The sequence below is a fragment of the Solanum dulcamara genome, chromosome 5 (assembly GCF_947179165.1).
Source record: "Solanum dulcamara chromosome 5, daSolDulc1.2, whole genome shotgun sequence".
NCBI lineage: Eukaryota > Viridiplantae > Streptophyta > Magnoliopsida > Solanales > Solanaceae > Solanum > Solanum dulcamara.
In genome coordinates, this window is record NC_077241.1 from 57954869 (window position 1) to 57982804 (window position 27936).

At 31.7% G+C, this 27936-nt stretch overlaps 1 protein-coding gene across 2 annotated transcripts; it reads right to left on the reverse strand.

The window, feature by feature from the left end:
- Positions 1-4996: 4996 nt before the first annotated feature.
- Positions 4997-10663, reverse strand: LOC129889252 (protein NDL2-like). 2 transcript variants are annotated; one of them, XM_055964481.1, is made up of 11 exons: positions 10465-10663; positions 8058-8157; positions 7601-7698; positions 7401-7498; positions 7061-7121; positions 6878-6964; positions 6676-6753; positions 6533-6589; positions 6343-6398; positions 5623-5758; positions 4997-5543 (listed from the first exon to the last, which is right to left on the reverse strand). In XM_055964481.1, the coding sequence occupies exons 1-11, from the start codon at positions 10522-10524 to the stop codon at positions 5322-5324; spliced, it is 1053 nt and encodes a 350-aa protein (XP_055820456.1). In that variant the 5' UTR covers positions 10525-10663; the 3' UTR covers positions 4997-5321. The 2 variants fall into 2 exon arrangements, with proteins under 2 accessions (XP_055820456.1, XP_055820458.1); XM_055964483.1 differs by having other exon boundaries at positions 7401-7489; positions 10465-10662.
- Positions 10664-27936: the final 17273 nt, after the last annotated feature.

The window sequence follows — 27936 nt, forward strand, 5'->3', positions numbered from 1 at the left end:
GAATGGAAAATGTTAAGATGTTATGGCAGCCTTGTCAGCTTGCATGCCCTTTCATGATAAGATACAAATGAAAGTGCCTACATGTACATAGAAATGTTATGACCCACCGGGGTTCTTATGTATAGTTCTTATATCGATTGGTACATCTGATAGTTATATATATGGGGGTCCAGGTTAGACCCCAGTCACAGCCTACGGGGTTGGGTCATGACAAATTCTCTTCCATGTTTTTCCTCTAATCATCCTCTACATACTGAGAATACACCATTAATGTGGAAATATCCATGTGAGAAATCAGCAATGATTCTTTGCACTCCTTTTTCACTTGTCTTTCCAATTCGAAGGCAAACTTCCTCATCTTAGACCACATATCTGAGACGATCTTCGGAGCATATCTAGATAGCTGGATAAATTTAAGGTTGTACTCCTTCACTGTCAATCCCTCTTGCTTCAAATTCATGAATTCTACAACTTTCTCTTCCCTCAATTCTCTAGGAAAGAAGTGATCAAGGAATGATCCCACAAACTCATCCTAAATAGTTAATTCAACATCCTCACCTCTACCTTCCTCCCACTAGTTGTACGATACGTTTGCCACATCCTTGAGCTGATAAGAAGCCAATTCAACCCCTTCAATTTTAGTGGCATGCATTTCCTTCAGTATCTTCCAGATCTTATCAATGAAAATCTAAGGGGTATCCTCCTCAACCTTAAAAATTGTGAAGACTTGTGGGTTCATCCTCAAGAAGTCTCAGATCCTCACAGAAGATGACGAATTTTGAGAGCTAGAGTTGGAAGCTGGTGAACTCTGGTTACCCCTCTAGACAGCTATCATTTGGGTGAGCATAGTGACAGCACCTCTAAATTCATTTTCCAAAGTAGGAGTTGGTTGAGTAATAGGATCTTGGGGTGCCTCAGTACACCTTATAGGTCGACCTCTATTTTTCATAAGCATACCAAACATATTGAGGTCAATTGCCACTTCATTAGAGAAAAGATTCAGAAGGGCCTTATTAAAACCATCTTAATCAACACTAAAGAGAAACAAGCTGATTTGCTTACCAAGGCTTTAAGACGAACACAACATGATTTTTCGCTAAGAAAGCTTGGAGTATTAAATCTCTTCAGTACATCCTTCTTGAGGGGGAGTATTGGAATAGGTTGATAAAGTTAGTTAATCAGTTAGTAGATTACTAATTAATCATTGTTAGTTAGTTAGTTAGATGAGATAGTTAGGTTGTTAGCTATGTGGCATGGGAGTTGTTAGAGCACAGCTAATCAAGTTGTATATATACATGTATGTATCAGTGATTGGGCTCCCAATGCGAATAGAATTTTCTCTGCAAATTTCGTCATTTTTGTTTTCAAGATGCTACTATGGAGATTTTATATTACCTTATAGCTATTTAAATTAGAAAAAATACATTCTCAAGTTGTTTTGAAAAGTCAACTTCGCACTCAAACTAATCTACAAATTTATTATACTCATGTTTATATTAAAGGTGAATTTAATACCAAGTACCTTTAAATATATTACATCACTCTCACAATATGTGGGCATCTAACATTCTCCTACAATATAATCACTATATTAGTGTCATGCATGTCTGAAATTATATTTTTTTTGTTTGGTTTTTCTTTTCTTTCTATATATATACATTGAGTTTTCTTTTGTCATATTTTTCATTAATTAACCACTAAAATTCTCCAATAATTATATTTATTTATCACTAAACTAGCTCCCATACATCTCTCATCTCACTGGAAAATCATATCATCATCGCCGCCACCATGATCTATTCATTTCTCTTTAGCACTATCAGTAAATCCACCACCATACCACCTTCAATCCTTTTCTGCCACCTACTATCAAACATCACCATACACATTATCATTATAGTTTTGTTTCTTTCATAAAAAAAAAGCTTGTAATTTTCAAGTAGTTCTACAATCTACACAATTATAGACAAAAAAAAGGAATTCAATCTCCATATGCACGCCATAGTACACGACATCACTCATAATTCAAAGTAACATAGTATTACTAAAATGGGATAGATATCGAATTTACAAGTGGAAGCTCATCGACAAGCCAAAATCGAAGGAGAAATGAAACTGTGGACACACAAGTGGATTTACATTAAATTGGACATGTTTGTTGGGAGAGTTGGAAAAATAGCCACTTTGAAAACTTTTGGACATTTAGACACAAGTATTGCTTCCATTTTTACCCCCATTTTCTTTTAAAATATCTTCAAAAAAGAGTTTTTCCACCATTTTTAAAGCTTGAGAACCCTTCAAAATCACTTTTCTAATTCGTTCTACAACTCGTTAATAGATATGTTTTAGTAGTTTAAAAACAGTATATATGCCTATCCTCTATTCTGGGATCTCAATTTGAACCTCGTCATATTCATTCACTTTTTATATGGATTTTATACCAATTCTCGACCCGTTAAACAATGATACCTTAGTCTAGTATCTATCAGTATAGTCTATAATGGTAGTAGTTGAATTTGTTGTTTCTAGTGGTGATTATATGGGAGTATGGGAGGAGACTCCCAAAAGCTGGAATTGGAAATCTTTTAGTAAGATGATAGTTCTCATTGCGTTGCATCGTAATGGTTCATATGACTATATGATTGCAAGCATAATTGAGGCCAATGAATTAGCCTGCAAGCTAAGCGACTTGGTAATTAGCTATCAAATAAATGAGAGGGAAAAATAACATCCCACATTCATAAATAATGACAGGAATATGGCCTTGTACATGTTGGATGTTGATGGTGATTGATTTAGGCCTATATTGAGGATAAATGTCATTGCGAGGCCTCCAATTAAACCAACGAATTCATTAAATAACGGCAATGATTTTATGGAAAATGAGAGCTTGGGAGATCATCCAAAGAAAATCTTTGATGATCATTCAAATAAGAGCTTGGGTTATAATTCAATGAATATCTATGAGCATCCAATGGATGTGGAAGATCAGCCAGTCGATGCGGAAGACCCAAATATTTGAAGAAATGTAGGGAGAGTGGGAGTAGAGGTCACAACCTAACCATTCTTTCTCCGATGGAACTAATTTCTACATAAATCAAATATTTATTAGCAAGAGTGAGCTGCAATTTTTATTAACCGAAGTGGCGGCAAACAAGTCTTTTGATTTTGCTACAGTGAAGAGTTATACCAAATACTTAAAGGTGAAATATGTGTCTCAAATTTGTGTGTGGATGCTGCAGGCGAGAAGTATGAATTTTGGATAGATTTCATATCTACAAATACATTGATGATCACAGTTGTTGTGTTTAACATACCATCAGTAGCCATAGAAAAATATCGATCAAATTCATTTTGTCGCTTTGTGTGAATTTGTATCATAATGACAAGGGTCCAAATGTTAAAGAGATTCAGAGGGTTATTTTTAATAAGAAAAGAGAAAACAAATGTGGCAATAGATAGCAATACATATCAAAGAATAAGAAACCATGTGATAACCAAATAATACTACTAAAAGGACAAGAGGAGAGGACGGAGGCAGACCACTCCCTCTCCCAAATAGAATACCACAACACTCAGCTACGTACCTACTAACCTTGTACCCTACTACTCGACCTTCATTCTTTTTTATCTAAGGTCTTCATGTCCTTAGTCAGTTGAAGTTGTGTCATGCCCTGTCTAATCACCACACATCTTTTTTTCTTCGATCGACCTCTACATCTCCTAACTTCTCTACAACCAACCCCTTGCACATTCTAACTGGTGCATCCTCGTACATCTTTTTCACATGTTTGAACTATCTCAGTCTCATTTCTCTCATTTAGTCCAACATTGATGTTACTCTCATCTTGCATGTATAACTTCGTTGCTAATCATAGCTCGAGGAGTGTTTCCACACATCCATTTGAGCATCCTTATCCCTGCTACCTTCATCTTTTGAATGTGAATGTTTTTGACTTGCCAACTCTGTTCCATACATAATATTGGTTGAACCACCATTCTATAGAACATATTGTTAAGCCTTGGCAACACGTTCTTATCGCACAGTACATAAGATGCGGTCTTCCATTCCACCCACCTCACTCGAATACGATGTATGACATCATCATCAATCTCTCTATCTCCTTGGATTATGGATTCAAGATACCTGAAACTTCCTATCATGGATATGACTTGTTGCTCAATTTTCACTTCCACCTTTGTCCCCTAGACTCCTACTTTACATCACTGAACTTGCACGGCAAGTACTCTATTTTAGTTATGCTTAACCTGAAATCTTTAGACTTTAGGGTCCTTCTCCATACTTCCAGCCTATCATTCACTCCAATGCACATCTCCTCAATGAATACTGTGTCATTTGCGAATAACATACACCATGACACCTTCCCTTAAGTCGTCTATCACTAAGGCAAATAGAAATATACTAAGGGTTGATCCTTAGTGCAACTCTGTCATGATCGAAAAGTGTTATGAGTCATCACCCATTGTCCTAATCAGGATCTTAGCTCAATCGTATATGTCTTTAATATACCTAATGTAAGACATAGGGATACCTCTAGACTCCATACATCTCCAAAGGACCTCCCTTGGTACTCTATTATATGTTTTTTCTAGGTTAATGAACATCATATAAATCTCTCTTTTTGTCTCTATGCTACTTAAACAATCTCCTTACAAAATGGATGACTTTTGTAATCATATGCCCGAGCATTACAAGATGGATGATTTTTGTAGTCAACTAAAAAATTGATTCTCCCGTAAGTATGGAGTGGACTGTGAAGATGTGTATCTTGTAAAACGAGTCCCTTTAAATCATTAAAGTTTTACTACTCCTATTAATCAAATTTCGCCTTTATCAAAGACGTTACTTTAATATTTGCTCAGTTTTAACTCTTAAAAGCTTTAAATTATTATGGGAATTTTCTTTTCACGAATAGGGACAGCAGTCATCATAATGTTACCAAAAAGAAGAAAAACAAACAAAGAGCAAATCTGATTACGGAGAAAGAAAAGGCTGGCACCTGGCTTTTTATTATTCTTATTCCTTTCATCAACATAAATTACTATTATTGTGCAGGATGTACAGATGGATTCGAAACTTCTCACAATTGCCATTACAAAGAAAAAGAAAAAAAGAAAAAAGAAAAAACCTTTCTTTCCTGTTGTTTTTCTTCCACTTTCTATTTTCCAACTCTCTTATCTACAACCTTCCTCCTATAACTTCACATTCCTAACTGTCTTAATCAAAGTGGATTTTCAATGAATGCTTACAAATTTTACAAAAACTTGAATAACGTTGAGCCCATCCTCCTGAATTTGACTCATACTTCTCCAGAAAATCTGGTTTTAATTGGTTTTAACTTCAACCCCATACTTTCTGGCGAGAAAAGCTCTGGAGAGATGCTGGTTGGACTTAAGGGGCTTCTTGGACTCACATTGCACTGAGACGGCCGATAAAACCCAAATCCCATTAGAAAGTATTCCAGTGGGATCAACATTGCATCTGGCTGCTCTTCAGTCACCATTGAACCACATGCTTGAACCTGAATAAAACACCAATATATTTTATTACCTAATAATCCTTCACTAGCATGACAAAGGGGAAACCAGTTTCGCACAAACCTCAACTAGCGCGCTGAACCTTCTATCTAGCTTCGATGTCATATGGAGAGCCTCAGAATGAAAAGGAGAGTTCTCTCCAACAAATATTAAAGACCGACATTGTAGTTTCCGCAAGCCTTGTGTTATGTCTGGTCTCCTGTCAGACAAATAGAAGAAGTTTACTCAATCTATGTGTCAAAACATCAAACTAAGTTAGGCATTTAAGTGGAGAAGGATAGAGAGGCGAGCCATTATCCCCTAGTTCCGAAGGCTAGGGTTATAGTCCTAAGGGTTGGCTCCAAACCTATTTCTCAGTCATCAGCCCAAAAAAGAATACCTAAATAAGGAACTGACCAGGGAAGTAGGTCCATGGCATGGAAGGAAAAATCTCCTCGTCAAACTCCAATTCTCTAGACAGAAAGGAAATTTTACTATCTGACAATAGACTAGCATGCTCCACAGGAAGCTAGACTTGGTAGAATGACTTCTTCATTTTTAATAGGTTATCATATCTGTGGTTGTTCTAAAATTCTATACAGCCACTATAGTAGAAACCTAATGCTATACTGAGCTGTGAGCAGGAAAACAGAACATCCTCTTAGATAAGCTCTGTTGAGAGAGGGAGAACCACCCAACCCATCTACTAAAGGTGAAAACTATTGCTCCCGCAACAAACAAGAAGAAATGAGAAGAGAAAAGCAGAGATCCCCTTGAAAAATATTTTTTTGCTAAAGGACTTACTCATTGATAGCTTCAAGCAACCGCAATACATTTGGACTTTGTCGCTCACCTAGCAACTGCAACAAAAATCATATTTTTTGTGGAATCAGACAAATGACTAACATTGTCGACCAGGTAATGTCACATGCAAGCTTCTTTATTGCAAAGCATCATACAGGAAATACAGGACATTAAGAAACTAAACACTAACTCTTCGGCATGCTTGAACTACATCTGATTCTGGAACTTCAACACTGCCGCGGACTTCCTGCCACATCATTAAGCATCCAGTTGAACTCTCCACTAATTATAAGGAAATGAGTATATAACTGGTGGAAAAGAGCAGAAAAGAACCTTGCTAAAGTACCGCAACAGAAGTAATTCCTTCACCAAACTACACATGCCACAAAAGTAGAGCAGATTTGTCATCACCTGCCATATTGCACCATATGATGCAAGACACCATAATTTCAGGTCATTTAGAGGAGCAAGAATCCTAATTTACAAATTCATCCTCACGTATCTTGAACTATAGGAGAAAACATTGAAAATGCACCTTATTACACAACCATTCTGTCCAAGAGGGTGCTTTGCACAAGGGGGAAACGAGTATCAAACCCATAACCCTTTGTGTGTATTTAATCTAGAGGGGAAAAAAACGTTAAACTCTCGTCATCAAATGACCATATCAGGAAAATTTTAAAAAATCAGCCAAACAGAAATAAATGTAAACACTTACAGCAAACAAGGTAAGAATATATGCTCCAGCTGTTACACCCATACACATTACTTTACCAAGCCTGAAGAGGGAAGATGGGGGTAAAATCAGTTTCAACTTCTCATTAAAACAATCTAAGCTTAACAGGAAGATTCTGCAAAACACACGACAGCTCCTAATGTCATATTGAAGTAAAGTGACGTGCATAAGCATTCTGCCGACCGCTTGATTGAACAGCACAAGCACGAGATATAGAATTGCAGAACTGACAGTGTTGCAAAATGCCTATGCCGGAGAGGCAGCGTATTATAAGGTTATAACAGTAAAGCAGATGCCAAAAAAGCAAGCTCTTTACATATACCTGAAGTAATCAAGAACCTCGGCAATCTGGTCTGCTAAATCATCAACCGATAAGACAGGATCATCAAGACTCATGACAGCAGCTCCCAACTGCAAAAACTCTTGACAGATATACAGGGTAAGCAACATTGTGAATAGAAGCATTAACCAAACAATTCACGTGCTACTGTGATGCAATTAATGTGATTTCAAGTCACAAACCTCATGACCAGGAGGACTTATATGGTAAATACAGAAGTTATGGAGCAGCAACGAAAATGCTTCTGGACAAAAGAATACTCCTTGGAAACAGGACACATCTGTTCAATGACATAGATATAAGACAGAAAGAAAATTTAGTATTAGATGGTAAAAGAACCACAAAAGTATCAAATACCCTAGAAGCCACTAAAAAGTTGAGATGTTGAAATCTCAATAGATAGACCACGATTCAAATATCCCAATTGTTTTCACCAAAACTGGGCAAAACTGGGAAACTGTCAGACCTATTTAAACTTGCAGAGAAAAATAAAGCCCAGACCAAATCAATTTAGATTCATTTAGGATATACTTCTTATTGAGAAAGAACATACATAATCATGTCTGTAATAGATGGCAAAATAAACTGACTTAAGCAATTGAACTGTAACAGATGACAAAATAAACTGGTTTTACTTACAATTTAAAGCTAAATCGGGATACGTGATAAGAGCCGGCTTGTCCTGGTCCCCAAAAACAGCAACAGAGACATAACCACTGCCAGTTTTTACAAGGTGCTCCTGAGGGGAAAAATTAGTAAAAACGTGATAAGTTTGACAAGGAAAACCACGATAATATACCTAGATATCATCAAGTGAAGCTATAAACTACAAAGCTTCCGAGTTCTAAAAGTAATTCCATTCTTTCTACATTCATTAATTTTGATAGGTCCAATTTACACTCTTTTCTTTTTCTCGTTCCTTTACATTTCCAACATTTGACTTGGCCATCTATACTTGTTTTAGGCAGAAATACCTAGTGTAAAGGTTGTACAATTTTTCAACATTTGGTTTCGACAACTTACTTGTTTTAGGCAAAATTGTACCTAGTTAACGAAGGTTGTGCCATTTTTTTGATAACTAGAGGTTGTGCAATTTTGTCTTACTTTTTTTTAAAATGTGCATTTCTGGCATCAGCTTTTCGCTTTAACACTTCTCAATATATACACACACACACACGTAATATTCCAACTTATACCAGCAAGTGAAACAGGGAGCTTCCAGTAACCACATAAATCTTTGAACCAAAGATAAAGTGTTTTGAGGGATTCAAGATCAGTTCTCATTTATAGATGCATTCTTGTGTGCATATTAGAGGATTAAAATAATAAAAAGAAGTATATTTGTAAATATTGAAACAGAGAAAACTAATTGCTTGCACTAAAAGATGACCTAAACTTGTGTGCATAGTAGAGGCAAGGAGAATATTTTGGAGACACTTGATGTTTTTCAAACCGTTCAAAGCAATTTATAAATGAAAATATATTTTGAGCCTAAAAGAGTCTGAAAAAAAGTCGTGTAAAGTTAATACGGTTAACAGGAGGTCCCATTTTTGCAACTTTTATTTAAAACTGGAGTGTGATATGCAAATTTCAAAAGGATAGGAAAACAAACACACAAACCATCTAAACTAGGTATAAAAATGCATACTTGGAAAGTAGGAAAAAAAGAACACAATAAACTACTATATCAAACCGCATATATCAGAAAAAAAGATTCGGACACATATAGCATGATCAATATAAACTAGCTACCAAATACCCAATGATGCCTTGATTTGCACTATCCCCAATGGTGTAAAACTTAAGAAGATGAAAAGCAGTAAAAATCATATAGAAGTGGCAAAGTTTGTTGGGGCTTAAAGTGCATAGCGATATTAGAGTGTTGGTTTTAACGAAGAAAAGAACTAATTAAGAAGAACTAAATACAATATATACATATATATATATATATATATATATATATATATATATATAATGCAACTAAAAATGTCTGTCCAAAAGAAACTGTTTGAACAAAAGAATTGCATAACTATAATTAAGCAGAATATATGAAGTAAAAATTATATCAATAAAGTTAAGAAAAACTATAATGAACTTCTTATTTAGATGAAAAGATGTAGTTTTATGTTTTGTGGACCTAGTTGTTTCATACAAAATTTAAATTTCTTATTCCTAATAACTAAAAACTCATCTATAAGGTTTTTTTCTGCAATTAAGAACCAGTTTATCAACATCTATTTTCTAGTAGACATAGCCCATGGGTGATCAGGCACAAGCCTTGACACCTACACTAAAGAGCTATTTAAGCAAAGTGAAGCACACAACCTAGCTTTATATGAGCAACTCTTTTCACATGATTTTAAGGAAAATGCTTTACTGTACCTTTTAGTTAATTAATTTTATTTTTTTCTCAGAATAACAAGGACGATAATGATGAAATCCAAAACGAAAGTTCGACTGTCAATTCATTTATAATGGGAACAAATTATCATGAACCATTTGCTAGGTTTGCTTCTTTAAAACTGAGATGGAAAGATTCCTAATATCATGTGAAAAGGGTTGCTCATTTGAATGATGAATAACTTTGAGATAAAACACCCAAATATTTGACAGGAGAAAACTTTAAAAAGCCTACAACTCAAAACCAATCCAGTAATCAAGTTGCTTCCAGAAAAGCAATTTCCTCATCTACAAAGGAAAACGAAACTTTTATAGCAACGCAAATTCCTAATAAGGAAGTATCCTACTGAAATTACAGTACAACGTATCCAGCCACATTAACGTAAAAACACCATGACTTCCAAATTGCAACAACAAATTATTGAAAAAGAAAAAAGTGAAAAAGCATTTGTTCTATCCACACGCTAAAGAAAAAATTCAAAAATAAAAAATGTTGCTTAATCAACCTCCCTTCACAGCTCTAAAGTTAGGTGAAAATTAATCAGGAAACACTACCATTTCTAATACAGTTAATTAGCGTATGCTTAGAAAATGATTACGAAAATGCTAGTGTGTCGGTGACGGAAAATGTGACTGAAAAATGAACCTTTCCGGCGACGGAGAATGTTTCCATATCCACCGAAACGGAGTCACTCGAGTCTCCCATTGGCCGCACTTCTCTCTCTTTCCTTTCCTCTTTTACTTTCTCTCTCTAACAATCTCTCTCTTCTCTTTCTCTTCACTTTGTTGAAGAAGCATTCACTTGCTTATATACCAATCTTTCTCCCTCGGCTAAAATATAGTATTTGTATATATCTATTTATAACTCCTTTTTCCTTTTTGTACCAAAATATAATTTGTTTATTTATTTATTTTGTTTTGTTTTTGAGATACGTCATTAATTCAGAACTTCACCGACGATCCTCTTTTTAAATTTTTTTTTTTTTTTTTTTGGAACTCACGAGTGCTCCGTAGTACCGACGCATTAACCAGAGTAGATGGTTGAAATTTAACCATGGTTAGATACCGACAGTATTCGACTTAAATACCCCCCTTCCATGGTTTGCTGTCAATATCATTTGAATTGAGAGTCGCTGATATTTGATACTACTACTATGCTTTCTATTTTTATTTTCCTTTTTGACAAAATTAGAATATAATAAAATAATATTAGTTATATTGAATTTATTTCTTATTTAGTAGTATTTAATTTGGTGTATTAAAATAATATGCAATGCATAATTTCTAAAAAGAATTAATTATTTATAAAAATATCCTCCACAAATATGATGAAAAAAATGTGAAAAAATATTTTGAAGGACAATAATGTCTTTAACCATACTAATGTATGCATTAAAACTTTTTGTATTACTAATATATAATTTTTTAATGTATTAATTATGTATAAATTTGATAAATACATTAAACAAGGTACTAGTAATACCCAACTAATATATATATATATATATATATATATTATTTTTCTAATGCATTTTATCAAACGATCCCGGTGTTTAAAATTAACGGTCTATTTGAAAAGTCACATGATAATTGAAATTGATGTAATTACTAGCCTAGTAATTACGATGACTTGTTTGTTTGTCATAGTGTAATTACAAGTGTACTATTTTGTTGCACAAATGTAATCATAATGTTATAGTTAATTTTCTAAAATTAAAAAAACTATATTAGACAAATAAGGACCTTTATAAATGACATTACATTAAATATTTAAGATATATATTATCTTTTTAAAATGTATTAATTAATAAACATATGTTCTTAACTAATATTATAAAAAATTAATTTATATTTCTTAAATTAATATATTTTAATTAAATCAATCATAAAAACTAAAATTACAAGATTTCTATGAACATCATGAAATGCTTGTTTGACAAAAAATTTAATATTATAAATATAATGTCATAATATTATTAAAATATTTGACAAAAAGATAATCTATCACGTCTGACTAAAAAATAAATTGCTTGCAATGTAAAATATTAAGACAATACAACTAAAACAAATGAAACTGAAAATATAACATAAGTTGTAAATTCAAACAAAAAATTTAACATAATACTCTTATATCAAATTTCAACATAATGTACATAAATATGATTTAAATGAAAAGAAAAACATAAATATGTATTCTTATTCAACAAAGAATTTATTTTAATTTAAAAATTAGAATACTAACAAAATTATGCTAATGAAAAAATAAACATGGAATAAATAAATAAATAATACAAAAAATTACATGTAATCACATGGAGTAAAGGTTGAGAATGAAAAGGAAATAAAATAAAAATAATATAAAATAAAAATTTTATTTTTATAAAATAATAAAATGGAAAAAAATAAAGAAAATTTAAAATAATAAGAAAAATAAATTAAAGCAAAAAATAAAAAGTAGAAATTAAAAAATAACTAGCTTGTTATTAAACTATATAATTACTAGCAATTCATAGTTTTTCCTGAAAATTGAAAAGTGTAATTACCCCTGTCAATTACACGCAATTATTTGCTGATCAAATAATATCAGACAATATAATTACATATAATTATATTAAATTCAATTATCAATGTGACTTTTCAAATCGGCCTAAATGATTGATTTATTTTAGACATAGTATGTACTTTACCTGTACAAATAACTTTTTTTTCAAAATCAATTATCATCCGACAAGTATTTCATAAATATTTTTCACTAAAAATAATTAAGTAATTGTATATCCACTTTAACTTGTGATTTTTGGGGTACTTTTTTCTCTAAATACTTCTACCTTTTTGTCAAAATCAATTAAATATTGAAGGATTTTTTTGGGTCCTTTTGGTTCGTGAGTAACAATTTAGAATAAATAGACCAAAAAAAAAACAATTTAGAATAAATATGAAATTATTTTATTTTAGTTTTACCAATTCTTGAATTTGAGGTTAGTCAGTTTTTGAATTATTTGTACCACAATCACAATTATGGTATTAATTTGTCACCGCTCAATGTGGATAAAAATTGTTGAGATTTCTGATCTTAGGTTAAAATACTAAAATGATAAACATGCATTTAAAGAAGTTTTAAAGTTAAAGATATTTTTTATCATAGAAAAAAAATATTTTTAAAAAAAATAAATTAAAAAATATATTATAATAAATTAGAACAAAAAATATATACTATATAATAATTTAGATAGTATAATCTCAATATAACTTGTTGACTGTCTTAATGAACTTATAAGATCAAAAACTGATTTGGTACAAATTGTAGTATTAAATTTGAATTTAACTTTTCAAATATATATATCTAGCTCTTAAGGGTGTGCTCAAGTAATTAAAAAAGTGATTGAGAATCATAAGGTCTCAAATTTAAATTTCATGAGGATCAAAAAGTATTCTTTTTTCTGTCTATTCAAGTTTTAATGGACATGATTATCCAAAACACATATTGGTGGAAATTAATTAATATCTTATAAAATTAATTAAGGTATAGATAAGTTGGTCCAAAAAATTATAGTTCTGACTCTTAATAGAAAGTTTTTTTAAGTGTGTAACAATTATTTTCATTTTTTTATTTTTATGATCGAAACTTTATCAAAAGTCGATGACACACGATTATTTCTGGAAACAAATATCAAAATATTTTTTTTCTTACATCGGCTAAACTCACTTGTTTACAAATAGTAAATGAAGTTTATATGTATTTTTCGAAAGGTCTTTTTATGCGATAATTATTTAAGATCCTTTAAATTTTAAAAATAATTGGACATCTCTATAATAATCTTCTTTTGTGATAATATTCAATTAAAAGAATTATATTTGTGTAGAATTAATCTTTCATATCATGCTATATTATATAAGTTTGAGACTTTTAAATTTCACTCCTTACGTAATCAGTTGTAACTTGTACGGGTAGTGTTAAATATTGATCATACTTGATTGTTCATTATATGAATTTATTATTGCAAATTAAAGATCACCTTCGATCTTATAATATTTCACAATCAACTTTTTCTTTCACACACACTCAAATAACTTTTTAATTTTTTTGCTCTCGCACTCTTTCTTCGTGCCTGTAATTAGGGTTTGAGCATAAAATATCGAAAATTGAATTATCTAATCGAATTAAATTTTTTGATAATTTGATATTTCGTAATTTGATATTGGTATAATATTTAGGAGTAAAATTTTAAAATTACAGTATTTAGATTTGGATTTGGTATGAGATATTAGTGCCATTTGATATTCGGTATTTCTTGAATATCGAATTATTTACTAAATTAATGTTATATATCAATATGTCCATTACTTATTAGTACAAGTTCAAAAAAAAAGTTGAAAGACAAAACATAAACAACCCAAACACATGTCTTTTAATTGTGTCAATTTGTTTTTCTTGATGTCTTCGTACTTGTTGTTCTTCTATTATAATTGGAGCAATAGTATTAACTTTGTAATACAATCGGCTATAATTTCAATACGATATTACCGAATACCGTACCGAACCGAAGTTTGATTTATCGATTATTGAATTACCGAATCAAAATTTAAAATTTCAATATTTGATATTAATTTTTAACTCCATTTACCGAATTATCAAACTCGAAATTTAGAAATCCTGAACCAAATATCAAATGCCCACCCTGCCTACAATTTTGCTTGAGCAGCTCACTTGCTCAGTTGCTCTCACTTCTTGAACACAATTGTATCTCAAATGACCATCCTTATAAGTAGTGACAGAAGGATCTCGTGGGAATATAAGTCTACAATCACATCTTTACTTATTCTTTAAATTCTACTCGCTAAAATTCTTCTTAACTGAATTTTCATCCTAAAGTTCTTTTAATTTTTTATAATTCTTTGAATATTTTAAATTCTTTGTTAAAACATTTTTGATGTTAATTAAATTGGTGATGATTTTTTAGCAATCAATGAGTAAATTCTTTAGATAGTCACTCATGTTTGGAAATTTATCTCATAATATAAGTCTGGAAATTTTTCTCATAATATCATTTATGTTTTTTTAGGACCACAATATCATCCAACTATTTCTATTTTCCTCAAAATATATCCCTCTCTCCTAATGGAATGTTATGTCGCATTGTTTTATTTTATTTTTAAAAAAAAATTAACAATAAAATTGAACTTGTTTAATGTCTCTATAAGCAACTTCTTTTAGCATTTACTCCATTCTTGAATTTTATAAAAGATAATCAAATTTTAAATTAAAATTAATTACTAATATTTATTATTTAATTGTCAATATTTTAAAAAAATTAATTATAAATACTATAAGTAAAGAATATAAGGAGATAAAATTCACAAACTAATTAGTGGCAGATTAATTTACTAAAGAAATTACAAAAAATGATAATTCGTATTGAAATTGAACTATAGGTTCCATCTGTAAGAGTTATAATACCTATTTTTATATATTCTTCCAATTATATCAATATGCTCTAACTTGAATATAAAGATAAACTTTTTTGAATTAACATAAAATTTAAATTTAAAATAAAACAAAAAAATAAAATATCTGAATTTTGAATCAATATATTTGTCCTTATGGACTTTATAATATCTGTGCATTGTTAAAAAAATAAAATAATGTAACATGTCATCTCATTAGGAGAAAGGAGTATATTTTGAGGAAAATAAGAATAATTAGGTGATATTGTGATCCTAAAAGAAACAAAAGTAATATTATAGAGCAAATTCCCAAACATGGGTGATTATCTAAGGAATTTACCCTTCAATCAATTCATATTCAAATTATTAAAGAGAAAGTGCTCTCTAAAAATTATTAATGATCGAATGATTGGAGTGTATTTGAATTAATTTATTTTAAGTGTTTTAAAATCAAAATAGTTTAAGCATTTTTATAATCTTTCGATGAAATAAAAAGAGATAATTTTAAGTATGCTTATAAATGAAAAAATAAAAAAATCAAAAATCAAAAATTATTAAATTAAAATTTCAAACTTTAAACTTCTAATTTATAAATCAAAAAATAAAAGTCTATCCAAACAAATTCTAGCTGTATGGACTTGAAGTGTTTGTTTTAGGGGAAATCACCTAAATGTACAATATTCAAAAAATATTTACCACATAGAGCAACATAATTATTTTAACCATATATAGGAAATTATTTGAATTAAATTAAGTACGGTCCTTACTCTTCTAAAACTCTCACTCGCTATTTATTTTTTTGGTAACTAATAATTTTTATTAATCACCAAGAGATATTTACATAATCATAACAAACTACATCACAGCTTGTTATCCAACAAGAGAAAAAACTCAAACTAAGAACTCAAAGATACAACTAACTTCAGAAGAGGAGAAATTGTTGTAGTCGAGTACCAATCACCAAAGGAGCTCTCAAACTGCACATATATGCTATTTATTTAGTTATCTCTTCATAGTTTCTTCTTTTTTCTTCAAATGTCCTCTGATTTCTTTCCATCCATACTGCATAAGAGCACTCGACATACATTAATTTGAAGAGTTGCGCATTGTGAGACTTGCCTTCAGATTGTTTCAGAGTCCATTCCAAATGTATATCCCATGTATCAGCTTGAAAGAGTGGCCATTTAATCCAGGTAAGCAGTCTCTTCCAAATAGCTCTAGTAAATTCACATTGAGTAAAAAGACGATCTCTATTCTTCAGATCTTGTTGACAGAGTTTGCATTGTTGGTTGACATCCATTCCCTAGGAGGTTAATCTATCTGTAGTTGGGAGTTTGTTCTGCAACATGATCCACATTGTAACAACAGCCTTTGGTCTTGCATTGTTGTTAAACATCATACTTTTTTAGGGAACTGTTGGTCTATTACCCAGCAAGTTCACATAAAAGTTAGCAATAGTTGGTGAGTCTCTTTGAGTATGTATCTGTTCTAATATCACTCTAGCAGCAAGTATCTTCCTAACCATCCATGAAGCCTGTTGAGGTATAAGAACACTAAAGACAGTGTGGGATTTTATATAATAAGAATGGATCCATCTAATCCATAACTTATCAATTTTATAAGTAAGATCCCAACAGGTCTTAGCAATAGCAGCTTGATTCCACAGTTGTATGTTGGTAAGCCTCATTCCTCCAGCAGATTTGGATAAGCACATCCTCTCCTATGCTATCAGAGCCCTCTTGGTGATGGTGTTGGTACCTAACCATATGAAGCTCCTACAATAAGCCTCAATGAGCTTAAGGACTTTTGTAGGTATAATGAATAGTTGGGACCAGTAGGTTTGGATTCCAAAGAGAACTGATTGAACTAATTGCATTCTTCCTGCATAGGAAAATTTCTTGACAGTCCAGGAGGTAAGTCGAGCTACAATTTTATTCACTAGAGGTGTCCATTGCATAAGAGGTAACTTTTTAATGGATAAAAGAACACTGAGATAGTTGAAAGGGAACTCCCCATAGCTAAAATGGAACTGCTACAGTATGGTGTCCTTCATCTGATCAGTGACTCCACCAAAATAAATGGAACTCTTATTCATATTTCCTTGCAATCCAGAAGCTAGGGAGAACTTTTGGAAATATTGATATATGGCCCCTATTGATTGTTGATCCCCTCTGCAGAATAAGAGTAAATCATCTGCAAAGCATATATGATTTATTCTCAATCTTGCACATTTAGGATGAAACTTGAATCTTCCATTGTCTTTAACTTCATCTAGGCATCTACTCAAGTACTCCATAGATATAGAAAATAGATAAGAAAATATGGGGTCTCCTTGTCTAAGTCCTCTTGCAGCATTAAAATGAAGAGTGGGTTCTCCATTAACCAAAATTGTATAGTTCACAGTATGCAAACATTAAAGGATCCAGTCAATGAATTTCCTAGAAAAGCAGAGATTCTTTAGCATTTGTTCCAAGAATGACCATTTCACAGAATCATAAGCCTTTTGCAGGTCTATTTTGATCATAAACCTTGGAGAGATGTGTTTCCTAGAGTAAGCTTTAACAAGCTTATTTGCTAGGATGATGTTACCTGCAAGTTTTCTACCTAGAATAAAATCTGATTGTGATTCACTGATAATGTACGCCATAATTTTCTGCATTCTGGTAGCTAGCACTTTAGCAATGATTTTGTATAAAATGGTGCAGCAAGCTATAGGTCTATACTCTTTAATATTTATTGAGCTAGCAATTTTTGAGATTAGAGTGACCATAGTGCAATTGACTGGTCTATAGAGTTTTTCAGAAATAAAGAACTCTTTGATGGCTATCAGTATCTCATCTTTGGTGATGCTCCAAGTCTTCTTATAAAAATAGGCATTGTATCCATCTACACCAGGTGATTTATCATCCCCAATAAAAGCTAATGCATTCCATATTTCTTCATCTGTAACATCCCTACATAATTCAGCTCTTTGCTCATATGTGATTGTAGTTCCTCTCCTCATAGTCTTCTTATCAACAGCCTGTAATCCTGTACTGCTAGATCCCATGAGAGCCTTATAGAACTGAGTGACTTCCTCATTAATAGCTTCTGGTGTTTTGAGGCTTGTTCCATTGAGTGAAGTGAGTCCTAGCATCATTTTCTTATTAGTTCTCTCTTTGATCGTTGCTGAAAAATACTTGTTATTGCTATCTCCAAGCTTTATCCATTTACCTCTAAATTTTTGTCTGAGGCACTTTCTTCCACAAGGTTCCATTTCTCAATATTCATCAGTGCTTGCCTTTCTTTGCTAAGAAGTTCATCTGTGCATTATTGGCTAATCTTCTCCTTTGTTTGGATTAGTTCAAGTCTAGCTTCAGTTATTCTAGTAGAGATGTTTTGGAATTCCTCCTTGTTTAGAGTTTTCAATATCTTCTTTAAGGCTCTCAACTTTGTCCAAATATTTGATATTTTTCCTGGTGCTAGTTGTTTGTGCCATACTTCTATTACTTTCTCCATGAACTTGTTATGATCTGCCCAAATATTGAAGAATTTGAATAGAGTCTTGATTGTTCACTGGTTGTCCTCAATTTTGATTAGCATAGGAGAATGATTAGAGATATAGGGTACTTCATAGTGTGTAACCACATACTCCAATGCATTATCCAATCTGGATTGTCAAACATTCTGTCAATTCTGCTGCAAATTCTATCAGTACACATCTGTTTATTTGACTAAGTATAATAATCTCTTTTCCAAGGTATTTCATTGAGATGTAAATCATGAAGACACTTGGTGAGTCTTGAGTTTCAGCTGAGGATACTAGGGCACCATATAATCTATCATTTGGATACAACACAACATTAAAGTCTCTAGCTATAATTCAAGGTCTATCAATCCCTTGTTCAATTTGTGCTAATTCTGTCCTGAGTTCTTTTCTCTTCTCATTAGTGTTAAAAGCATATATAATAGTAGCAAAACAAGATACAGTTCCAGTGGTATTATTGATCATGCAATGGATTGATTGAGCAGTAGTTCTACTATGAGTCACTTGATAATAGTTTGTATCCCACATCAGCCATATCCTTCCATTCTCAGCAAATTGATAGTTATTGAGAGATTGCCATCCAATATTGATATTTGCAATAGTCTTAGGAGCTTTGTGAATCTTGACTCTAGTTTCCACTAAAACAGCTAGTTTAATACCTTTCTTCCTTAAATAGATTTTTAGTTCCTTCTGCTTATGCCTCTTATATATTCCTCTCACATTCCATATGAGCCAATTCATTAGATACTGTGTGGTTGTTCTCCTTTATCAGGAGGTACTTGAATATATTCATTGAGCCTTCTGAAAGTATTTCCCCATGTATTCTTTTTTGGCCAAGATCCCAAAAGTGAGAAATCAGTCAAGTTAAATTCAGGGCTATATACACTTCTTCATTCTGATTTCTGCTTTTGGAGCTTTGAGGAACTTCATCTATTCTTCTCTCTGAATTAGTATCCACCTGAACTATTTTTCCTTTTACACCCTGGGAGGACTTATCTTCCACTTGTTTCTGTATTGAAGTTTCTTTTATTTCTAGAGCAGGTTCCCTGATCACACCTGTAGGTTTCTATTTTTGTCCAACTTTACTAGTGCCTTGCTTCTTCTTAAGTTGGAAGGGTTGTTGTTGTATTTTTTTGGCTTGGACATACATGTCCAACCATTGAGCATTTAGGGCAGAACTTAGGTTTCCAATCATATAAAACCTCCTGCTCAAACATTTTCTCATAGGGCAGAACTTAGGTTTCCGATCATATAAAACCTCCTGCTCAAACATTTTCTCATGAGGGTCCATAACAGCAATCTTATCAGGCAGTGGTTGAGTAACATTCACTTCAATCAACATTCGAGCATAGGTGATCCTTGTTTGTTTAGCAGTATATTTATCAACATATATTGAAACTCCTATGACACTAGCTATTCTACTCAGTGAACCTTTACCCCAGCAAGACATAGGAAGCTTTGGAAATTTCACCCAGAGAGGAATTGTTGTAGAGAATTCCTTATTGAAGTCGAAATCCATAGTCCATAGTTTAAGAATTATAGGTCTATTATTAATGATATAAGGTCCTGAGTAGAAGATTTCATTCATATCTTCAATCGGCTAAAATCTAATCACATAGTACCCTTCTTCATGGTAATAGAGATGAGGTGTTGCAACATTGGACCAGAACTGAGTAATGTGTCTTGTTAAAGAATTATATCCCGATACATCTCCTATGAAATAAGCTATTAAGACAGTGCTTTATTTTTTGACTTCCTAATTTACCTCATCTTTGTCCAGATGGACTATTGGTTTCCCATTCAGTATTTGAGGAGGGATATAATCAAGCGACAATCCATTTATTGCAGCTCAATTGTTGGTAAAGAGACTAGTCCACGTTCATCCCTCTACTATTACTATATTTTTGTCAGATTTAGTGACTTCTATAGCTGGATCTACTGGTTCTCCATTAGCTCATATCTCAGATCTAGAACTTGACGGCATTACTGATAAAGGTGTTTGGGAGATATTACTCATGCTTAATCTCTTCGAAGCCATACCTGAAGAGTTTTGTGTAACTCTTTTCTCTACTGCATCCATATCTTGATCTGGGGTTTGAATGCCAATTCCAGTGTCATATAGTTGAACTCGAACTCCCATCGAGCTCCTAAAATTAGCAATCGGTATTTTTTTAGGTCTTCCTCTACTTCTTTCATTTCTACGTCCTCTTTCTCGAGCTCTAGCCATGTCTTCACCAGCGTTTGTAGTGCTCACAATCGCCGATGGCTAGAAAGAGAGAGAGTCTTCTTTCCTGTTTATCCACCTGCTATTTTCTCTTCCCCTATTTCTCTCTAAATTTGCTACACCAATATTTTCTTCAATCTTCTCACCCATAATTTTCTCCAAAATTAGGGTAATACTTACCTTCATAGTTTCTCAACCACGACTTTCTACAATATTAATACTCCAATTTTGGAATTAAGTGATATGTATTCGGTGATTATTGCAGAAGAATGACAAAATTTAGGTGAATGCAGATTGAATCAATTGAAGAATATTGTGATTTTTGAGTAGAGATCTGTGATAACTTAAAGATTTGAATGGTTGAATGTTTAATTGTTTGAAGGTTTGAATTAGATTGCATATCAGTTTCACTTGAATTACCTCCCAGATGAAAGCACTTGGAATACTGGAGGCTTTTTCAATAGCTAATTCTCTTCTAATTCAACTTTAGTGTGTATGTAATTCATTTTTAGTTCAAGTTTAATTCATTTTTGTGTTCTATGGATTACTGAATGCTTTTTCAATAGCTACATTTTTCATTCGTGTCCAATTATCTTCTAATTCAACTTTAGTGTGTATGTAATTTATTTTACTTTAAGTTTAATAAAAGTATCAAATACATAAATTTTTTCTTTAACATCTAGCACACAAGTTCGAAACAACAACAAACTAAAAAAATACACATAAATAAATTGAAAATGCTATCAGTTAAATAATGTGTTGGTAGAATGACATATCGGATATAGACTCTCCGACAGAATCGTATTTTTGCAGAATCGATTTTGAGTTTTTGGATTTTTCTTCCGAGCAACAATAGGTCTAACTTTCTTCGACTGAAATTGAGGAGGTAAATCCTCAAAATCATCATCACTGTCAACAACTTTCTTAGATGTCGATGCAACATCAACTCGTTTTCTTTTTGATTTAGATTTAGAACTCAACTCAGTGATTTTTTTCTTACTTCTACCACTCTTTTTCTTCACCTGCATTGCTTGAAAATTTTGATTAACCTCACCACCAACTTCTTCTGGAGATTGATTTGCAAAAATTTGCAAACTAAAAGTAGGACCGACATTCACTTCACCACCACCGATTGAATCAACAATTCGAATTCGTAGGCTTCTTCTAGGAGATTTCTGACCTTCCATTACAATTGTGCACCTAAAACCTACGAATTTCGTCTGAAACAAACAAAAAGATGAAGGAATAAGGAAAGAATGAAGAAGCCCTAAGAGAAGAGAAAGAAAGAGAGCTAGAAAAATGAAGAAAAAGCCCTAACAGAAAGAGAGAGATAATGACGTTTTTTTTTCTTTTTTTCAAATAAAAAAGTGTATATAATATCTTATTTAATTAAATTATTGTTAGTAATTGTTAAAAATAGTAATAAAATAAAAGTATATTTAAAAATGGTAAATATTTTTTAAAACACATTCAATTAATGTAATTTTTCCTTTGTTTTACAATATTTTTAAAAAGGAAAAAAGGCCAAAATTACTCTTCAACTATTTGAAATAGAGCACATATATCCTTAAACTATATGCTCGCTCAAAAATATCCTTCACGTCATAATATTGACTCACTTCTACCCCTTCGTTTAATGGAATGAAATATGGCATCCCATGTGTATTAATTTACGCTATGTAAGATCTCCACATAAGAATCTCACTCCATCAATGAAAAGACATAATCCACCAATTAAAAGACCCAAAACCATTCTTGACTCTCGTAGTTATAGTTTCCTTGACTCCTGTAGTTATAACTGCTACAATTAATTTGCCGCAATTTTTAAGCAAACTATTCATTTGCTAAACTATAGTTTTCACCCCGTAGACATAGCTAACAAAGGGCGAGGTTTAATTTTCCAAAATGATAATTAAGAAAATGCGCTACCTGATCAAGCATGTGCTTTTCTAGGAAGAAGATGGGTGTCGTCTGGCCTGGAGTGATCGATGAGCTGCAGAGCAACATAATCGTGCGTTCAATGTGATCAATAGATGCTTGGAAAGTAGCTGAAGTGTTCTTCTTAAAGTCAGACCAACAACTAGGGGTGTTTGACTGCCGCAAATTATCACGGGAGTTGCTTAAAAACTGCTGTAAATTAATTGTGGTAGCCATAATTACGAGAGTCAAGAAAACCATAATGACGAAAGTCAAGGATGATTTTGGGTCTTTTAATGGGTGAATTTTGGTCTTTTAATTAATGGGATGTGGTGGGGTGCTTATGTAGAGATTCTGTGTGACATAAATTAATACAAATGAGATGCTATATTTTATTCCGTTAAAATATAATTTAAAAATATATGTACTCTGTTTCAAATAATTGAAGAGTTATTTTAGCCCTATTCCACTTCTTTTTTTTAAAAGTAAACGAAAAGGAAAAAGTTGGGATTTGTGTTATTTCAACCGAAACAAACGTAACAGCCATACACTTTTAAGGTGGGGTCCACCTCCCAGCTTGGACCCAATTATTGATTCGTTCAGTAAAATCATATTTCTCCAACGCGTTTCTTACGCTCTCTTTTCCCCTTAATTATCTCCAATCTATTTCCCTTTTTCTCATTTTCAATAGAAGATAAATTAATATTATTTTGTTTATTAAACTAGAATTCGCCTTTAAGATTTTCATGTTGAGAGGTCAAATATTTTTTGATAAAGATAATTTCATGCTTAATTGAATTTGAAATTTCTAATAAGAATAAAAGAAAATAAAAAATAATATATAATTAATAAATAATAACAATAAATACATAAAAAAAAATTAATTTCTCACTACTGTTTCACACAGAGGAATATTATCTGTAATTTCATTTACTTTTTTATAAATATATAAATTGATTGTCCATCGGCATGATACATTGAGAATTTGAGATCAAGAGGCACAAGGAGAGAGATTAGCAAAAGATGTTTACTTTAGGCTTCAAGATTTTGAAGTCCACAAATTTAATAATGCTAGTAAATGTTATGGCTGAATTTTTACTGAGAAAACATTGAAATTAATGGGGAAAAAAGAAGAAAAACAAATACAATCACTTACATTAAAAAGGGGGAGAAGATTGCCTTTTGTATATATTTATTTCAGTAAGTTAGACGGTTCGAACGAAGGGGTGGGGGTGAAAATTGCTCAATAATTAAATTAAATTGATTAAATAAATTGATATTTTGTTTGAGTTCGGTTTAATTTGATTTAAAAATTTTAAAAGCTGATAATATTTGATTTATTTTGATTTTGATTTTATTAAAATATATCGAACCAACAAATTATATACACAAATTTTATGTTTTATATATGCATAATATATTCAATTTCTATGTCTAATTTTAAATAACTTTAAGTAAAGAAATAAAAAAAAGACTTGTCCCTAGTTTTTCTGTGTAAATCTGAATTATTTGAATCAGTAAATAGGTTTTTTTTAACAAATGCAAATTTCATTTGCAAGTTTATTTTGGGTTATATATTTTCTTTAACTTTTTAAAGTAAATCAAAATTATCATGAAATCACGAAATTCAGTAACATCTCTTTCTTTCATAAGGAACTGTTAATCTTTCTTGTGTCATAAAGGAAAATAAAATTTCAAGAATCTTTAACTTTTCAGTGTTTTAGCTTACACACGGTATATCATATACTTCGTGCATTCATATTAAAAGCCTCCAATTCTAATTACGACACTACATAGTTAAATATTTTACTGAAGTGATATTATGATCACCTAATAAATTTTTTGTCACTTGTTTGTTTAATGCCAAGAAATAATAGTAGACAAAAGAGAGTATATATTTATGTATGGTCAATAACTAAGTAACCAAATCAAAATCGATTACAACCAAATTAATAAAGATATATTATATTTGTTTGATTTAATAATTTAAAAATCAAATAAATTAATTTAATTTTTATTTTGACATAAAATCGAGTCAAATGAAATCCTTAACATAGCAAGTAAGGGATCGAATCACATTCCCCTCCTTCCAACCCACCCCCCCCAAAAAGGGAAAAAGGAAACGAGGTCTTCTTGTGATCATTTTTTTAAAGGGAGAATGGTATGATATCCTTCTCAACTTTGTCATTTAAAGTTGATATACCCCTTGCTATAAAAGTACATCATATATATACTTATTATTACACAAATGACTCACATGTACCTTTTTCTTCTAACGGAAGTGCAAAATTCATTTTTGTAAATTTTTTTTTAAAAAATATTCATGTAGGGGTATATTTGATACTTCTCACATGGATTTTTTTTTGGATTTTTTTGAATCAACGGTTAATTTGAATTTATTAATTTGATGATCAAATTTATTTTTGCACGAACTTTCTTGTAAAATTTATCATATATGCCCCCATTTTTTTTACGAATACAAAAGTAAATTACAATCCGTAAAATAACTAATTTTATTTTTTTCTCCTTTTTCATTCACACCTTTTCCTCATATTTTTGCACTAAAAAAATCAAAATAAATAAATAAAATAAGAATAAAAAACTCAAATAATGAGAATCAAAGAAGTCAAAAAATATTATGTGTGACAAGGATCATATATACTCCTACATGATTTTTTTTAAATAAAAAAAAATAAAAATAAATTTAAAATCATTTTTTCGGTTCCGTTAGATTAAAGGATATATGTGAGTCATTTTGTAACAGTAGGGGTATATGTGAACCATTTATGTAAGGATATATGTAAGTCACTTTTATAACAATGGGTATAATAACTCTAAATGACAAAATTGAGGCTATATCAAACTCTTTTCCTTTTAAAAAAAATGAATTTATACCACTAAACATGGGATCTAGTGCTTTTTTAATTAATAACAAAAATATTGTCCAATAAACAATTTAATTAGGTTACCAAACAAAAAACATATTTAGTGTAATTTTATAAGTGATAAAGAACGTGGTGTATATGCTGACCTTACCCCTATTTTGAACGATAGAAATATTATTTTCGATAGACCCCCGACTGAAGAAAAAACATAGAAATCAGTTTGAAAAAAAAAATAAGTAAAGAAGTCAAAATAAAATACTATAAGATAATATGACAAAACATCCTAAAAAAGGAATAGTAATTACCATAAAATAATATTATAATAAAAGCAGAAGAAACAACAAATAGAAATAGAAATTGAAAATCAAGAAATTATTCACTTCTAAAAAAATCACTATCTTTCACTGAAATTTCCCATAAAAAATGTTCAGTGGTTATTTCCACAAATATTTTGTTTGAATAGTGAAAAAAGAAATAAATAGTAATGTTTTCATACGGAAAAATTAGAAAAATTTTCACTATTCAGTGAGAATCTATTTTTCATCATGCATTTTTTCAGTGAGTTGGTTCAGAAGAATATGAGTGGTAAACTTTTATTTCTCACTGATTCGCGATTAGAAAAAAACTTTTATTTCTAGTAGTAACAACGACTACTAGTATGGAAGGATAAGTAAGACAATACTCAACTATCTACTGGCCCTTTATATTCTAATTTGTGTCCTTCATAGTTTTAAAATCATATCCTCATTAAGTTAAAATTCACTATATGCTATCTAATCACGCTTCCCCATTTTGTTAGGTTACATATGTAATAAATAAATAATGAATATAGTTCTGCACATTGTAAATCATCAGAATCCTTAATTAAGTTGTAGTGATTATATAAAGATTTTCATTTAAAATTTATGTGGATATAAGACAAATCATTGCATATTTTCAAATTAATAAGGTAATTAGTTAGTTAATTCATATGTCGATTCGTTTATAAACGTTCCTTATGTTGGTGAGTCAACATTTTCCCCATAACTATTGGCAGTCAGTTGTTGGCTCGTGCTATACAGGGTATTCGAACGAGATCGAAAAATCGATCTGAATCGATAAATCAAGTCAAACCGATTTAATAAATCAAAAACTGGTTCGATTTGGTTTTATATTTTTAAAAACCGATAACATTTGGTTTGGTTTGGTGTTACCCATAAAGAAAACCAAACTAAATCGAACCGAACCGATAAATATGTACATACAACAACAACAACAATCTAGTGAAATCCCACAATGTGGGGTTTGGGAGGGTAAAGTGTACACAGACCTTACTCCTACCAAAGTAGGATGACTGTTTCAGGGAGACCCTCGGCTCAATAAAAGCATAAAAAAAGGTCACATAAGGCTGAGAAGTTCAAAGCGATAAGGCAAAGCAAATAACGAAAGCGATAGATTAATAAAAGTACAGAAAGTAATAGATAATAACAGAAATCAGAGCACAAAAAATTATAGTACGCTAATGCGCCTACTAATACGGAAGAATAACGAGACTATGTACTAGCCTTCTACCCTAATATAGGCCCTCCACACTCTCCTATCTAAGGTCATGTCCTCGGTAAGCTGTAACTGCGCCATGTCTTGTCTAATCACCTCTCCCCAATATTTCTTTGGCCTACCCCTACCTTTTCTGAAATCATCCATGGCCAACCTGTCACACCTCCTTTATCACCCTAATGTACGTCACAAGTATACCTTTAGCCTCCAAACATCTCCATAGTATCTCCCATAAAACTTTATCATAAGCCTTTTCTAGGTCGATAAATACCATATACAAGTCCCACTTCCTCTCCCTAGGCTGCTCCACCAATCTCCTCATAAGGTGGATGGCTTCTGTAGTTGAGCATTCCGGCATAAATCCAAACTGGTTCTCTGAAATAGACACGCCTCTCCTCACCCTCATCTCCATCACTCTTTCCCACACTTTCATAGTATGGCTTAGAAGCTTGATACCTCTATAGTTGTTGCCTCTCTAGATATCCCCCTTGTTTTTGTATAGAGGTATCATTATGCTCGACCTCCATTCTTCGGGCATCATTTCCATCTTAAAAATGACATTAAATAACCTGGTCAGCCACTCCA